At 36.9% G+C, this 18,437-nt stretch overlaps 1 protein-coding gene across 1 annotated transcript; it reads left to right on the plus strand.

Annotated features, from left to right (window-relative positions):
* Positions 1-8,155: 8,155 nt before the first annotated feature.
* On the plus strand, positions 8,156-18,182 carry LOC112511996 (probable serine/threonine-protein kinase PBL8). The gene is made up of 7 exons (XM_025117765.1): positions 8,156-8,279; positions 8,465-8,808; positions 8,949-9,084; positions 12,080-12,216; positions 12,327-12,450; positions 16,981-17,453; positions 18,032-18,182. Exons 1-7 carry the CDS (start codon positions 8,222-8,224, stop codon positions 18,128-18,130), a joined length of 1,371 nt encoding a protein of 456 aa, XP_024973533.1. The 5' UTR covers positions 8,156-8,221; the 3' UTR covers positions 18,131-18,182.
* Positions 18,183-18,437: the final 255 nt, after the last annotated feature.

The following is an 18,437-nucleotide window of genomic DNA, read 5'->3' on the forward strand; positions in this document are numbered from 1 at the left end:
TGCATATATTTAAATATCATGCACATCAATGGAATCAAGTTATCATCATATGCATATAAACATATCATACATATATCATGGATAAAATACTTTTATAATAATCATGTATATATCCCATAAAAATCACATAATGTACTCACCTTGAATTGTTAACGTTCAATAGGCTTTTCTCTCAAAAACGGCAACCTACATGATAATTATACCATGATATCTCATTAACGTCTAAATTTCTCCAAAAAGTCAACAAAAGTCAACTATTGTCATTCTGCCCCAACCTAAAGTCAAACTTCGTATACAAGCATCTTAGTATACCTCAAACAACTCTATTTGACCTATCATTAACATCCACATAGGTCAAACGAACCAAAAGTCAACCCTTGGTCAACTTAGTCACTCCAAGGAAGACCAGAGCCTCTGTGGCGACCAGAGCCTCTGGTTGTATTGACTAGAGCCTCTGTGGCGGCTAGAGCCTCTGTGGGCGACCATACTTAGAAAATAAATTAACATCAAACCAGAGCCTCTCTGGTCTCTCTTCCAGAGCTTCTGTTCTCACGACCAGAGCCTCTGGTTGTACTAACCAACACTTCTGACTCGTATACTTTAAAAATGGTCATTCATCTTATGGAGCAAAACTAGGAACATACTGCTTCGGTCCATCGGGCCTCTGGTTCTAAGCCACACTTGAAACGCATTTCGTCATTCAGGACCAGAGCCCCTCTGGTCTCTCTTCCAGAGCTTCTGGCTTCACAACCAAAGCCTCTAGTTGAACCAACCCATAGCAAATAATTCGACTAGGACCAGAGCCCCTCTTGTCTCTCTTCCAGAGCCTCTGGCTTCATGACCAGAGCCTCTCGTCGAGCTAATACAACAAATAATCCAACCAGGACCAGAGCCCCTCTGGTCTCTCTTCCAGAGCCTCTGGCTTCATGACCAGAGCCTCTGGTTGAACTAATGCTTGGAAAATAATTCAACCAGGACCAGAGCCCCTCTGGTCTCTACACAGACTAAAAGTTAAGATTTGAGACATACGGCTACCAAGGTCTTACAGAGGACCTAATCACGAAGCTAACCAAATAAGGAACATGGATGATAGTTGAGTGTTTTACCTCTAAACGCAGATAATGGATGGGGACTTTGAGCTCCGATTTCTCTCCCGATACTCAATGAAATATTAGGAAGTTAGAATGCAAACTGTAGAGCGAAGTGAAGTCTATTTATAAGATGAGGTTTTTGTCGCAATAGTTGAATAATCGAACCAATAGGGAGCTTCAAAGGAGAGGTCGGTATCATATCTCTGAATTGCAGATATTTACAAAACAGGTCCTTCTGTTGGACTTGCTCATCTCTGACCCGACAGAGGTCGCTTTCACACTTCTGCGTTGCAGGTCTGGAGCGTAGGTACAAAACAAACCCTTCTGCATTTGCAGGTCTGGTGCAAATTTTACAGAACAGGTCCTTCTGATTTGGACCTGTTTACCTTTGACCCGACCCCTTTAACTTTCACGAATTTACAACTTTTACCCATGTCCCGACATTCTCTTTCACTTAAGGTCCGAACTTTAAACTTATTTTGAGATTTCGATTACTACTTCCTCAACTAAATACATAAATATTTTAACACCTCAAACGAATTTAATAAATGAGAATTATCTATTTAAAGACCCGTACGATATATATATATATATATATAAATTTTGGGTTTTACACTTCTTGTCCTCATCGTTCCACTGATGTGGAAGCTTTGAAATCTGCCGTTCAGGAATCGCGACAGTCGTAGCTGTTGCTGGAACAGCCGGAACAATAGCAAATGGAATATATGGTCCATTTTCTATATAGTGTAGAATTTTAGGTTTCACACCTTCCAGAAAGAGGGACATCCGGTTCTTCCAGAGACTAAAGTTGTCACGGACAAATCGGGGAGGTTTGGCAAGAGAGCCATTGTCTTTTGTGTGTGTGTGTGTTTGTAATTTGTAAAGCCATTTGAAAGTAGTAAGTTATCAAAGAAGAGATAAATTAATACAAAAAAATAACAATACACAAGTAAAGAGAGAAAACACTGCTCTGATACCACTTGTTGGTCCCAAAAGGGTCTACAAGATAAGAAACAGTTTGTAGAAGGGGGGGATGAATACAAACACAAAGTTTTCAAATTTATAATATATATTGATAGAGAAGATCAATACAGATTTTACAAGATTGTTTGCGGAAAGATAATGTATAGGAAACCTATCTAAACAACCTTTGGTCACACACAGAGGTTTAGCAAATACAAGAAAAGAGAATGCTAAAAGAAATATCTTTTACTTAAGCTAGAAGAAACTTGAAGTAAGAATAAGGTAAGAGAGTGATACGCGCACTCTGTATGAAGAAGAAACACTTCTATTTATACCCAGTGCATTAAATGTTCATTTAATGCAGTAAGGTAGGGTTTAGAGTGCGTGTCAAGCCTTAAGAGGAAGACTTGTCCTTTGCTACAGTGAATAGTATAAAAGCACTATTCATGAGCAGACATCCTTGCCTAAAGTTGGTGGACAAAGAGTCGACTAATCGGCTCCGTACGGTACTAAGTTTAGTAAGGGTATGGGTTTGTCCTTTGTGTGCAAAAGGACAAGACAACAACAATCGTGCTAAGCAAGATTCCTTTGATCGCTAAATGCTGGAATAACCTGGAGGTCTCATCATCATTCGCTGAAGCTAGAGCAGTCTTCACACATTAGTAGATAGGCTCGTAATCACTGTATACCGCTTCAGATCACGTACTCGCCAGTCTCTAATCTTCAGTTTCAGTATTCGACATTCGCTGAAGGTTCTTTGGTGTGAGTGTTGTCTTCTTGAAGTATTGTTTGTCTTTGAGATTTATAAAACAAGTTTCTCAGCGATCATTGAACATACTCAGTGTATGATCGCTGAAACTGAAAATACAGAAACAAAATTACATCGATAGATAAAAGGGATTATCATCAAATCACTGAGAGAGAGGATCAACAAACATCCTTCACAAGTCCGCTGCATTCCAATTCTAGGGAAATTTGAAGAATAAGAACGATGTAACCCGATGTCATTTACCCCCATGATTGATCCCTTTTGAAGCTTGCAAATTGTACCACTATCTAGTTCCACTTTCCTATTTCCCTTACCTGTTGGAAATTTTGTGGGTTGGAAGTTTGTCTTCCATCTTACATTTGTAGACAAAGAATTTCTAGAAAAGCTTATAAGGCTTTCTCTAGAATTGGGCTTGAAAAAATTGTTGGACTCATAGTGGGGGTCTTGAGTGGAAGGCCCAACACACACACACGCACGCGTGGTCATGGCTGAGGCCAAGGCCGAGGGAGCGAGTGTGGGATTCGCGAAAGTGGTGCGAGGATGTGCACTTTGCACTTCGCACGCCAAGCCTCTGACGAGAGACTTGGTAGGGTCAACAACCAGAGACATGGGTCTGAAACCACGTAGAATCAGTTAGTGATGGAAACCCAACTTGGATATAGTGCTTCTATCTACCAAGTTTAAAGGGTAACAATAAGTCACTTGACTGATAGAAGGTACTATCAAATGATAGATCCATGTAAGGTGAAAGATAGTGCCGCGTTGTCGAGAACAAGGATGAGTCAATCTCTTAACAAAGTTTAGAGGCATCTTAACAACGAAGATGTTATAGAACTTTGCCTATATGACTTAGAGGTGGTGCCGCCTTAAACGAAGAGTAGTGGTTTCTATTTTAGTAAGTCATGAAACAGGGTTTAGCGCATGGCCATATTAACGCTTAATGAGAGAGCAAGGTTGATAGATGATGTGTGTAAGTAAGCCGAAGTGGTCGTAAGATTTAATGTTTAAATCCTAAGGATACCATTGGATTGATCCCTTCTTTCATACTTACATTAAACAGGGTTTAATCTTAGTGACACCACTGTAATATTATCTATTATGAATGTCAGAAAACTTTCCAACCTGGTGGGGGATTGTTGGAAATTTTGTGGGTTGGAAGTTTGTCTTTCATCCCATATTCGTAGATAAAGAATTTCTAGAGAAGCTTATAAGAATTTCTCTAGAATTGGGCTTTGAACAAGTTGTTGGACTCACGGTGGGGGTCTTGAGTAGAAGTCCCAAGACACACGGGCGCACGTAGCCATGGCCTAGGGCGCGAGCGCGGGCATGGGATTCGCGAAAGTGGCGCGATGAGGCGCACTTTGCACTTTTCACGCAAAGTATGTTTTTGGTACAAAGTCAAGAGGAGAAGGAAAATAACTGATTTTTAAAATTCGGTTTTTTGACTTAGTCTAACCACGTTTAGAGATAATGCTCAATGGAGAAAAATCCTCCATCTTTATCAAGCGATATCTGGGGATTATTTCGTGGGAGGTTTTAGGGTTTCACCCAATATATATACTGGGTTGAAGCCGTCTCTATGAATACGGAAAAAATCAGTTCTTTTCTTCATGCGATCGTTGCTTCCGAACATTCTTTTCTCTCTACCAATTTCTGCATCCACCGTGCTCTATTTTCGTGTTGATCGCTGTTCATAAATGAAACGTATGCTGCATCAAATCCTGGGGCTTTGCGACTAGCAGACTCACAACGAGAAAAGAGTTGTCGTATAAAACCTTAAAGGACAGATTTTTCCATGCAGATTACAATTCATCGACAGTTTAATCAGGTTGGTTTTATATTTAGTGCATTGTATTTAATTTCTGTTCACTAAGTGAACAACTTTGCTTTTACTCCTTTCTTTCATTGAATGTATCGTGAATGATAGATTCAATCTGTGTGAATTGACAATCTGTTGAGGTGTTGTGAGTTCTGAACACAAAAAGTTATTATCTTTGATATTAAAAATTTTAACTTTTCGTTAAAGATTTAAAACTTTTATAAAGTTTAAAATTTTATTTGTTTCATCTATCTTACTAGAATTATTTTTCAACATCACCTCTCACCTCTCACCTCTCACCTCTCACACTCATCTCTCTCCCTAAGAGTTTGTAGCTGCTTTTTAGAGTTTCACTTTTGTATATTTTAACCATGAAGGTCATTCACAATGTATTTTATGTTCGCATTTGTTTTGAGGTTCAAAAAGAGTTTGATATCAACATAGTGTGTTTAAGAATTAAGATATAAAAGTCCACGCACAATGGAAATGACATTTAACAACTAGTAGTTAACGTGACTTCTGGACGTCTCTATGACACATCCTCAGAAGCAATGGAAACTTTATGGTGATTTGGCACTTGATGTTAGCATTGATCTAGTGATAGTAGTTGCTAGGATCCGTGGGAAAAGAGATTTTTTTCATTAGGGACAATGATGGATATGGGATGTCACTGTTGACGAAAGATTCCATGATATTGGTATTGACATTGAAGACTGCAATACAATCAATGACGATACATGATTTGAGAGAATGAGCTACTCGATTCAAACATTTCCGCTAAGTTGATACATTCTAAAACACAATATTCTATAAATAAGTATTTAAAGGTTTCCGTAAAAGTTAAATAGCTTAATACAGTAAAAATACGCTACAACTTCTTTCAATAATTATATAGCATAATATAGTACGAAACACATGCATAGTTTTATATATGTATATATATTGTATGAATAAATATACAATCTTGAAGTTTTATAGCACGAGACATAGTTTACAACATGAAAATATTTTGTCCATATGCTTGTAGACATGCACTTGAGACACTAAGAAAGAACACAACATAGCAAGAAAACATGGTCATAACAAGTGTACATGTGATTACACCCCTTTTGTACTTAATAGACATATGGTGGTTTGTCATCATTGGACATAGGCATACATTTCATATTCGATTACAAGAAGTTGACAAGTCATTTTAGACAAAATTTACAGATAGAGTTCATAGTGCATGACGTATAGTCACGATTTATAGGAGTAAGTAGCTATAAAGTGATGACAATAATTTATTACAACGAAACAAACAACCATATCGAGATCTAATCTATCTACTATCTACTTGACACTTCATCTAGTGACGTCCTGATCATAAAAAAAAAGTCGTAAAATGCTTCAAAGTCGAAAGAAATGTCTATGCCTCGTCAAGTCTGGGCAAAATTCTTGCAATGCAAAGAAAGTACAAAATAGGAAAGGTAAGATCTTGACGTAGTTTTCTATGATTGATGCATAAGTTGTATAGTAATTATGTCTCATAAATAGGGCTTGACAAACACGCCATTAAAGTATCAATAGATGGCGGGATGACATTATAGTTGAATTTAAGCAAGTGCGAAGAGGTCAAAATCATTTTTGGTAACCTATAACGGTTTTGAAATTGGTAATTTTCCTTTTGAAAACATGTTTCAAAAGAAATGTTTAAGGGTATACGTAAACAATAAAGATAAGTAGGTGACCAATTTAACAGGTTATCGATAACCAGATTTTAAGCCACGTGTTAGAAAAAGTATAAACTCTACTTTAAAAGTGTAATAAATAGTTTTAAATAAAACAAATATTTACAGAAATTCTTTTTCTTGATAATTGGGTCTTTCTTTATTAACCCTATGAGAAAATATTAGAATATTTTTGTTCTATTTGGTAGCGTTTGGTATGCAGATCGGATGAGACACGATATGATTTGACATAACGGGATAAGATTAATTGTCTGTCCCATGTTTGGTACAACTTAAACAAGACTGTACTAATTATCTGTTTTACGTTTGGTAAGCTGGACATGACAAGTCAAAACTATTAAAATGACGAGATTGTCCTTAAATGCTATTTCAATATAAACATCATATATTCAGTAACGAAATAGAAACAAAAAATCATGGAAAACAAAAATGACATTAGCATCATATGTACTCTTGAAAACAAAAGTCAAAGTAGCACGAAAAACAAAAACCATGGTCCAATGGTTAAGTATCAAAAGAACCATGGTTAAACAAATCTTTGAACCATGGAGATTATGAAAATAGATGTATAGAACCATGAAAATCCATAAATCGAAGACCATTATTGGAAATCAAGAAATCGATGTCTTCAACCATGGAAATCGAGAGATTGAAGACTATGGTTGGAAGAAATTGTATTTGAAAGAAATCTATAGATTGAAGTCCAACAAATCGTACCTGGAAGAAATCAAGATCGAAGGTGTGGATGCGGTGAAGAATCAATAGTTTGGAAGAAATCGAGATCAAAGATGTGGAGAGATGAAGAATCGATGATAGTTTGGAAGAAACTCGTGTGTTTGATTTAGGATGGAGGCGATGCTATTTTACTTTAGATCTTAGGTGTCCGATGTTGTAAAGAGGGTAATATAGTAATCTTAGCATTTCTCAAGTTGTGGAACAAAAATTCTTAAACTTCTATTCCATGAAAATTAGTTTTTATTCAATAATATCTCATCTAATTTTTATCCCATAACATACCAAACATAAAACTGTTTTTTTTCCCTTTATTTCCCACCCAATTTGGGCACCAAAATTTGTCAACTTTATATTTCGTAAAATATGATTAATTTTCTATGATATCTAATATTAAAGGGTTTTTTTTATCATACAAAAAGTTATTGTTTTTATTTTGAAACAATTTCAAATAAAAATTGATTAATAATATTTTAAGTATATTTAATTTTGTCTGGTATATGATGTATCTAAAATATATTCGATCTGAAATAATTTTATTATATCTAAAATAAAATATTTATTTAAAGAAATACCAAATATAAGATTTTTAAGTAACTATAAATTAAATCATCAAGGTTGAACATAAATTTAGGTCACTTTTTTCCTTATAAGTTAATAAAATACTGATCATTAAATGTTGTGTTTTAAAATATTATATAAATGGAAATTAATTGAAAATGTGTGGTGATTTATGGTAATTTATTTATTTTTGTGAGAAAGAGAGAGAGAGAGAGAAGGGGTGTAGATGTAATTTGGCGATGATAACGAAGGAGGGTCAGGAAGAAGGTGGAAGCGAGTGAGCTTTTTTGTAGTCAGGGGGCGACTGACCGACACCGTGTTGCGTTTCGGGAATCACACCTGCAAATAAACATCTAACCTTCCGCTATACAACAAAACTACTACTGAAATCCAAGCACAAGTAGATTGGGCGGCGGCGGCGGCGGCGGCGGAGGAGGTGGAGGAGGAGGAGGAGGAAGGACGGAGGGAGGGAGGTCCAGGTGAAGAATGAGATACTGCGCCATTCGATCAGCCATACATTCATCCATTTCTACTGCTGTTGCTGCATTCAAACAATATGGGTAATTGTGGTACTCGCGAAGAATCTGCTGTTGTTTCAGATGCTCATCATCAAGGTTTCTTTTGCTTTTGCTTTACTTTTCAGTTTTAGTTCCAGATCTAGGGCGCCTTTTCATAGTTGGCGTAATACTCAATTATTGTGCATTTTTTTCTCTCTTAGTGTTTGATTGTTGCTTCGTTTTCAAGTCAATCACCATTTTCTATAATAACAACTAAATATGTTAGCATATAAAATGGACAGTTAAGCAGCTACAAGTGGTATCTGGTAAACATTCGGGTCTGGAGAAGAAGCATAGTCGGTCGATTTCGGATCTGAGTGATCCTTCTACACCCCGTAACAATGTCAACGTTATTGAAGATTTAAGAAATAACTCGCTGCTGTATACTCATGTCATTGCGTTCACGTTGTTTGAGCTTGAGACCATTACCAAGAGCTTTAGGTCTGACTACATTCTCGGGGAGGGCGGCTTCGGGACTGTTTACAAGGGTTATATTGATGAGAATGTCAGGGTTGGTCTCAAATCTCTGCCTGTTGCTGTTAAGGTTCTCAACAAGGAGGGTCTTCAGGGACACAGAGAATGGCTTGTAAGCCCCTTTTATCCTTACAACAATAAATCTTCATTGCTAATTTAGTGTGTATATGTATCCACTTGAATGGTTCTGTGTATGCAATGACGAAAGCCACTTTGATTAATATGTCTGCATTATGGTGTTTCATGTCCCAGACCGAAGTTAATTTTCTTGGTCAGCTCAGGCATCCCAATTTGGTGAAATTGATTGGATATTGCTGTGAAGATGATCACAGATTGCTTGTTTATGAGTTTATGTTTCGAGGAAGCCTTGAAAATCACCTCTTTCGAAGTATGCACCTTCTTTCCATCATTATTTAATGTCCTTAGCACCTTTTAAATTCTCACTACTTTACGTTATTCTTCCTTTCTTCCTAGCATCGGTAGTTGTAATACCAACTCAAAAACTTACAATGATCATAACATCCGTTCTTGATAGCAATATTGCAACTATTAGTGTAGTAACAATGGTAAGTGAGGGAGAGGGATGGAACTAGAATTATCTTAGATGAGCTTGGATGTTTCTAGTTGCATTTTTTCACTTTGTTCTAGCACCTAAGACATTATCTTCAATTATATTCGACCCGTGCAGTCTTTCTTTCCACTTCTAACAGTTTAATCATGATTTACCATTTAACCTAATGGTTTTTTTCTTGGTACAAGTCACTCCTTAATGGTACATAAATTCCTAACAAACATCTGCAAAACTATTATTTGAATTATGGGTACGCTTTTGTCATATGTGTGACCAGAGTACACAAACGATAAGCAATTACTGATTTAGCTTATTGCATATTTGTGTAAATATTTTAGGAAATAGGGTTCTTGATGGCTTAGCGGGGGATGTGGTTACGTTTCTGTATTAAAATACATACACAGAAGAACAATAAACACATTTAAAGAACTACAGTTTTGGATTCTGTTTCCATTTTTAATGTGCCTTTGGATTGCTGGGTCTCTAATGCATGTGATTACTTGTGTGAATATGGCTTTGATCATATGAAAAGTTTTCTGTCTCTTTGGAGTAAAATTAATCATATTACACTAATGTCTTTTTGTCAACGAATAAAAGAACTCCATATTTTCAATGGTCTCCATAAAATTGACCTCGATATTTGAAAGCCGCATTGGCTAACCAATTTTATGCAATTTTGTGCTCTCATCTTCACTGTCCTCACAGATATTCTTTATTTTCATCTTATGTCATTGAGCACTGCAGCCCTTATTTTTTCCTTTCTTCATCAAGTACTGCCGTTATTATTTAATCTTTCTATCTTGAAAACTCTTAAGAAATTAAATCTGTTACGCCTGTATCTTTTTCTGAGGCTTCCTTTACGACCACACAACTACCATTCTATCTTGCCCACCCCCCCCAAAGGCAGAGCGTAAAAGACGTGGGATGAATGTCATCAAATTAAAGTCTATTACTATCTGCGTTCATATACCCCTTCCGTCATCATGTACCGTTGTCGGTTTTCTACTGCTTTCCGATTCTAGCGCCATCAGGGCCACTTACTGATTTTACCTTCATATGATGTAACTGCTTTTCCCGGCACCGGTTAGCGTCCAGTTCTTTGTGCTCTTTTTTTATACATGTTTGTTTGTGTTTGTAGTTTCAAGAGGATTAAGAGTAGCGCTTAAAGATAATAAATAGCATATGGTATTTCTGAACCAAAACTCATATACTGTTAAGGATATATGTTCTCTTAACACAATTCCATACCATATATTAACTTGAAAGCCAAAGAAAGTTCATTGAATAGTAATTCCAACACAATTATGGTAGCTTTAACCTTTCACCCACCTATGCTCTCACTCTTCTCACTTTCCTATTTTAACATCTGATCAGAACTTCTCTTCCCAACCTTCTTTGACATCTACCATGAGCATTTGTTCCGTATGCCATATCTCTCATTGCCTCACGTCTTAAATTGATTGATTAATCAAACAATCAAATGATTCTCATCCTCTGTATCTGCACTTCTCTATTTTGTTGCCAAATTCGTGTACATATGATTGTTCATTTGTCACTTCAGTCTCCATCTTATTTATCAGTATATATCCCCGTGCTAAATTGGTACGGAAAACTAGCCTTCTTTAACTTGTGATGGCAAAAGGTTTGATGACTATATGTTTGTCAATGGTTATCCTTTCTAGTGATTGTATTATCTTATTTAAACCAGAAAAAGAGAGTTCCAGACCCAAAATGGAAGGAGATTGCAAGGATCCTGGGGGAGGGGAATCACCTCTTGTTTCATGCATTACTGAGTGCCTTCTCTTTTTCTATTATGCTTTGATAAAAATTATCTCTTTCTTTTAATCTTTAATCTCCTGAATCAATATGTGGTACACATATTGTAGACATGTAGTTCAGTCATACGTATCTCTGGGATGTCAGATCTCTATTCGGGCTTGGAAAGTTAGAAGGTTTATATATGTTGTATGGTCAGAAAATTGAGGGTAAAACTATGCTGCACCTCATGCTATCTATCTTTTATTCGCTTACATCATGTTTATCAGTCAAGGCTCTTCAAAGAGCAGTATATCATATATGCAGCTTTAATGGTTGTAACTTATAGATTCCTTGTCTCATGCTGTCCTATATTTCTTGCTTGGGTTCATGTAGAGGTCTGTATCTTTTTTTTGCTAAAACTCAAGAACAAAGCTCACTATTTGTCGTGTAGCATTTTTGTTCTCTTTTTAGGAAGTTTTGGATATACAAGTGTTTTCTGGTTTCTTATACACTGCCCACTGCATAGAATCTACAACTATAAAAGGTTTAGGATGATAGTGTCGACGCCTGTGGGTAGTAACTAACAAATGGTCAAGGTAGAACAGGTGTGGTAGGGGACTAGGAGTCAAGTTATGGTTGTTGAACTATTGGTGCTCATGTAACATAACACCTGGTTTAGTTAGATCACTATAAGTATGCATCTTGGCTAAATTAGGGTTGTGGAACTATTGGGTCTTTATGTAACAAAGCACCTAGTTTAGTTAGATCATTTTGTGTGTAGAAATGCCAACTTCACACTATGTGAAGCCTCAAATGTTATTTATTACATGCACTACTACATCATAGACAAATCAAATTGTATGACTTATCTATCTTACTTGTCGTCCTATGTTGATGAATCCGTTATTGTTCCAATGCTTTTATAGTTCTTCTTGACATTGTTCAATAGTTGAAGCTTGTCAAATAATGCTAGAGCCATGGTAACCTATGACCTCTTCTTGCATAGATTTTTTATTTTCTCAACTTAATTGGAGTGCTTTATTGAGGTGTTTAGAAACAAGTGCACCATTATCATGGTCAACAAGAATGATGATTGCTCTTGGGGCCGCAAAAGGCCTTGCCTTTCTTCACAATGCTGAACGGCCTGTAATATATAGGGACTTCAAGACTTCTAACATTTTGTTGGACTCAGTAAGTGGCTTCCCGAATTATGCATCTCTTCAGTTCCTTTAGCCCTTCCTTCTGTATTTTTAATGTTTTGAACAGTTTCTTGATGGATAATAAGTACTGTGAACCTGCAGGATTATACAGCTAAGCTATCTGATTTTGGTCTTGCAAAAGCTGGACCACAAGGGGATGAGACACATGTATCAACAAGGGTTATGGGTACCTATGGTTATGCTGCTCCTGAATATGTTATGACTGGTATGGCTTTCATACTTTGTAATAGCTCCAGCCTATAGTCTTGGACATTGATTGATCTGTTTGACTGATCCTGGTGTAGGTTCCAAAGTTAACTCCAGTAAAAAAAAGTTAACTAAATACATACAATCAAATCCACATGATTTAAGAAATACAGTTACCAGTAGGGCTGTCATCAGATATTTGATAATCCAATTAACATTCACATCTCTGTCTGTCCAAAGCAGATGTTACCTGTGATAACATGTGTTCTAATGGTAAATGGATATGTATATGGTAATTGTGCATTTGATATGTTTAATGTCTGCTTCGGTTACCTATCTGTCGGACATATTGTTTACATATGTGATTACCCATTACTAGTATTTGATATATAATAAAGAAATTTGATGGTTTAAAATTTAATTGATATATAATTTGATGTGATATGATTAAAGACGTTAAATAGGAATATCAATAATAAGGATTAAAAACCCAAAAGTAAACAGATATATCCGACTGTTATCGAAACAGATATTAAACTGATCAAATGAAATTACCATATCCATATTCATTTACCATTAGAACACATGTTACCGAATACAGGTTATATCTGCTCTAAACAGGTAGTGAGATGTGAATGTTAAGTGGATTTTCAGATTCCCAATGACGCCCTAGATGGAGGTCAGTACATCTCTTCTTAATAAAAAGACCTTTTATCTCCACATGTAGTGTACTGTCATTCTATATAGAGTTATAAGCTACGTTAATAGCACACTGCATTAGTGGAGCGTTATAGGTCCATAAGCAGTAGCCAAGATGCTGTGGACGACTTTAAAGCCAAATGTTATCTAACCCCCCTCTCTTTCCTCAGCCAAACCCTGAAATCTGGCTCATCGCTCGAATTCCACTTCTTATTCCTCTTAAGACGGTATATTATGTCACTGATGGAGTAATGCAGTAATGTAGATCACCTATCATTTACAATAACAGCACAAATTATCTGAAGAAGGTCCTGCATTGTAGTGTTCTGTGTCACTGTCTTGTGATTCCCATAAGGCCCATCACAAGTGAATATGCTCAATACTGCCCTCTTCCAACTCCTTTAGTTTTTTTACCATAATGTAGGTTTGCCTTTAACAGTATGCATCTGATTCTTAATGTGAAATGTGGGCTGTTATTGAATCATTGCCATTCCCATCGGCTTATTTTCTTGGTTGGTTGTTCTTCAACCATAATATTTACACTTCTCCCCGCTATTAATAGGTTTCAATTGAAGATTTCCAGATCTTGGCAGCTATAGGCATGAATGTTGGGGTACGTTATGCCCTATGAGGCATCATAAAGGGTCTCACAGTGAGTGCTAAATACATAATGAATTAATAGTGTGTGGGGACTCATATTTTTTCCTGTTCAATATCATCCAACATAGATACCCTAAGCATGATATGTAAAAGATGAATGGAGTTGTCAAACTTAGGAAACATTGCCAGAAAAAAGATCAGAACATTTTTCTTCTGCCTGTGGAGTTTAGGTCATGTTGTGGCCCATTGAAGACATAACTGGCGAACAAACACAACTTATGGTGGATGATAGGAACAGTACCATTAATTGCTTAGTCCAGAGAAGCTCAGTTCAAGTATTCTGATGATTTGCTTAAGATAAGTCACCAAAAAATATATGAAAGTAAGGAGTAGGGAAGTTGTAAAATGGTTTATTCGATTAATCTGGTAATTGATGTAGGCTAGAACTACTTGGTTTCAGATCAGCTACGGCACGTCCTTTTCGCTACTCCAATATTCAAGTATACCCTTCTTTTGGACTGCTCACCATCCCTCTCAATATTTATCCTCGTCCAAAGAGTCTCACCAGGTGGCTTTTGGGTTTCGGGTGGCGGCGAGACATTTTGACAATCGAATTTCTGAGCACCTGGATTTATCATTGGTTACATCTAGAGACTATGATTCAGGAAGGATTAGGTACAGAGGCTATCAGCTTTCTGCAGATGATGATTTATTAGCATTTGGCTTCAAGTTTTTTCAATAAATCTGTGTTTAACTCATTAGGCAGATCTGGTCGTTGGTGCTGTATTATTGTTCATGCGGTAATATTCATGCTGTGTTACTCTCCCCTAGTCAAGCTCACCAGCCAACTCCTAAGGAAGTCCCTGAAGCTCCATGATCCATCACTGTCCTTTGTTTGGTGTTGTTATCTACTGGTTTCATGTCACATTTTTAGTTTCAATTTTAGTGACACGATAGTGTCATGTTTCAGTCTGAGATTGGCTTGCACTTCTGTCACAAGAATCACATTTCTTTCTAGGATTCACTGATCACTTGTAGTCAAGAGCATCCTTTTTGTTGTTCAAGCCTCTAACCATAGTTTTTGGACCAATGTCAACTACATGAGGCTGGTATCTACCGGAAACAGAGGCTTTTTTTATCGTTTTAATTCATTCCACTATGTGGCAATGGGAAAATTGTCTTCTGAGGGATGTATGGTGTATTGGAATATTCTGGGTGCGTCTGAAACAATAATGCTCAATCCCAGATTGATGGTGGTCGAACCTCATAATGCTATGTAAGAAGAAAGTTTCAAAACCGTTACAAGAAAAGAGCCGCAGTTTGAAATTTTGATGTCAAGCGAGCCAAATTTTAACTTCACAATTAATGTGAATCTTAACTTTGTTGGGAAATGATAACAACACTGACCTTCAACAAGAAAATTTGGTATTTTCTTCGCAGTAACTCCATATCTGAAACATACACAAATCCTTTTGCCATTTCTTCATTCAAGTTGTGTGTAAAGTTATAGTCTTATACTTCTTTCTGTAGAAATAGAACACACCTTTAGTGAAGTTACTATGGTGCTTCATGCTACAAGAGGATAGAGTATTATCTAATTTACAAAAAGTTTTTCCCAAACTGGAGTGTAGGTACAATGTATTAGCAGAAATTGAACATAAATATAAATGGGAAATGGGTGCCCTCAGTTGTGGTTCCTGAGTATTTCTAGAAAAAAATGAACGTATGGATGAGATTGTGCGAGTTGTATTTGTTGATATCTGTTTGAGTTTATACTCCCAAGTTTTTGCTATTTAAACTTCTGAAGTTGAATAAAGATCTGCATATTGTTTTAGTATGCTCAAAGCTCAATTAAATTTGTAAGCTTTTATTACATATGGATTTTCCCGACAATCCATCTCTGTTTTAAGTAAAAAATTGCTTACGTTTTCAGCCCATCTGATTGGTAAAAGAGGCAAGACTTGAACATTCGACTTTTGCCACTGGTAAGGAGAGACTATCGCCCCTAGCTATCACTTAGTTTCTTTCATCCTTGTGAGTAATAACCAAATGTAGAGATGCATAAAAGGCCCTGGTCCGAAAAAGTCCGGTTCTAGTGAGCCCGAAGCCCGGTCTCAGGCCAGTCCCTAAAGCTTGATCAGGCCAGATTTTTTGTCTCAAGCCCGGGCCTAGGCCCAGCCTGAAAAGGCCCAGATAAAGCACGGTTTTTGGTCCGAAGCCTGGCCCAGGCCAAAGCCCAAAATCTCTGATAAACATAGGTTACATAGCCGTAAATTTGTTTTTGTAATTCTAAGTTGTAAAGTTGTTTTTATAATTAGAGTTGGATAATTTCATTTACACTTCCAAACATGGTAAATGTTGGTTTTCTAAAACCTTTGGGTTTTCCATTTTAACTAATTGATCCCTAAACATCCCTTGTGTAGATAGGGGCAAGAGGCCAGAACCATTCCTAATTAGCCATTTATGACTTATTTGTGTAGTACAACCTGGTAGCTCTCTTCCTTCTTTGATTTTGAAGCTTTGTAAACAAAAATTGCACAATTGTCCTCATAGCTTGCATTTTTCTCAATCTTGCAAGAAATCATGAACATGCATGTGTAAATTTTCTATTTTTGACCCGTTGTAAATTTATTTTAGAAGTTAATATGTTAAACCCTTAGATTTAAACTTTAAAAATAACCAAGGCCGGGTCCAGGCCCGAAAAAAGCCTGGCCTGGCCCACCACTCCTGAATAAGGCCTAGTTTCAGACCCCAAAGCACGGCCTGACCCGGCCTGGGCATTTTTTGCAGCATTAAAAATGGGCTTTTCCAGGCCCGGTCTTAGGCCCAAAAAGCCCTTCCCTTGTGCATCTCTAATCAAGCTCGCCACCATATAACATAGTTAGCCGGTATGGGAACTTGATTGTCCGTCATGAAGGAACTGCAGAAATTTATGTCCTTGGTCTAGGCTTATGTTGAGAGGTGGTACAAACTTGATAAAATTTATTAACTAACCAAACTAAACGAGAGCCCAGTATATCCCACTTGATGGTGGGGCCTGGGGACCTTACCTCTACCCCAATCCAAAGAGTAAAACGGCTGTTTCCATGGAGGCCCCAATTTGAGAAACTATGGGTAACAAATGAATTGTGAAAATGGAGTAAATCTGAAGATGCCTATTGGGCAGTGTGTGTGTTTTTTGACTTCTCTTAGAATAGATTCATGTTCACTTTTCTGCTTATCTGAATGATTGTGATGATGCACTGAGCAGGACATCTTACAGCAAGAAGTGATGTATACAGCTTTGGAGTCGTTCTTCTGGAGTTGTTGACTGGAAAGAAGTCGGTGGACAAGACGAGACCAAGCAAGGAACAGAGCCTGGTGGACTGGGCTCGGCCAAAACTGAACGACAAAAGGAAACTGCTGCAAATTGTAGACCCGAGATTGGAAAGCCAGTATTCAGTGAGGGGAGCTCAGAAAGCTTGCAGCTTAGCGTACTACTGCTTAAGCCAGAATCCAAAAGCAAGACCGCTAATGAGCGATGTTGTTGAGACCTTAGAGCCTCTACAAAGCAGCAGCAGCAGCAGTGGAAACGAAGTGTCTTTATCGTCTTCGATAATGGGGGTGGGGGTGGGACGTCCGGCTTACCAGATGCATCACAAGTTTGTTCAAAGCGTAGGAGCTGGTGCTGGCTGCCGATCTGCAAACCCCAACTGTTCTCCAGGAACCCCTACTGCTTGCCGGGTGAGATGAATATAATAAAATATATTAATAAATAATATTAATAATAATAATAATAATAATAATAATAATAATAATAATAATATTAATATTATTATTATTATGCAACATGCAACTAGTAGTTTGTAAATCTTGTTTTTGATTCCATTTCCAGTGGTGTGTTTGTTTGTTAGGGTGATGATATGATGGTTGTACATGCATGGTGAATGGTATGATGATGTTAGGTCTTTGTTCTTGTTTTCAGATTTGTTTTGAAATGGGTTTGAATTTATTTGTGTGAAAATCTTCTAATTGTGTTTTTTTACTCTCCAGTCTCCCAAAACACACATACACACATATATATAGAGAGAGAGGGGTAGAAGTTCAAACGAGAACCCTTTGTTTTGCGAAAACGCAAGAACGGTTGTGAGCCTCAAACTTTATTAACCAATAATTCAAATTATACTAAATAAAAGTAAGTCATTAAGGGTGGTTATGTAATTATGTATTTTCTATCATTTTAATATTATTTTGATTAATTGTAATTATCTCATGATTTTCGATCCATATCTGATCACGTCTTTGATCGTTTATTCTAATAGATTCAATCATCTTGCTCGACTCGAAGTGGCATCTGTGATAGTAATGTGATATCCAATCATCTTACTCGACTTGAAGTGTTAACTGTGATAACAATGTGATTATCCATCAACTTCTACATATCGATTTGAAACATTACTTGTGATAATCATGTGATACTTAATCAACTTTTGTTAATCGATTCACCAACTCTAATAGCAATGTAATATACATTCAATATTTGTAATCCAAATGTGATAATTGTGATGACAATTGTGATAAGAATGGTGTTATAACAAAGGTGTGATAGCAATGTGATAGCCACTCAACTTCTCCTGCTCGATGTGTTAACCGTGATAGCAATGTGATAAATACGTGATACCACAACAATAAAGACGGTTTAACATATTTCCACCTTAGATTTTGCCC

This window comes from Cynara cardunculus (genome assembly GCF_001531365.2).
Source record: "Cynara cardunculus var. scolymus isolate 2C chromosome LG 5, CcrdV1, whole genome shotgun sequence".
Lineage (NCBI taxonomy): Eukaryota > Viridiplantae > Streptophyta > Magnoliopsida > Asterales > Asteraceae > Cynara > Cynara cardunculus.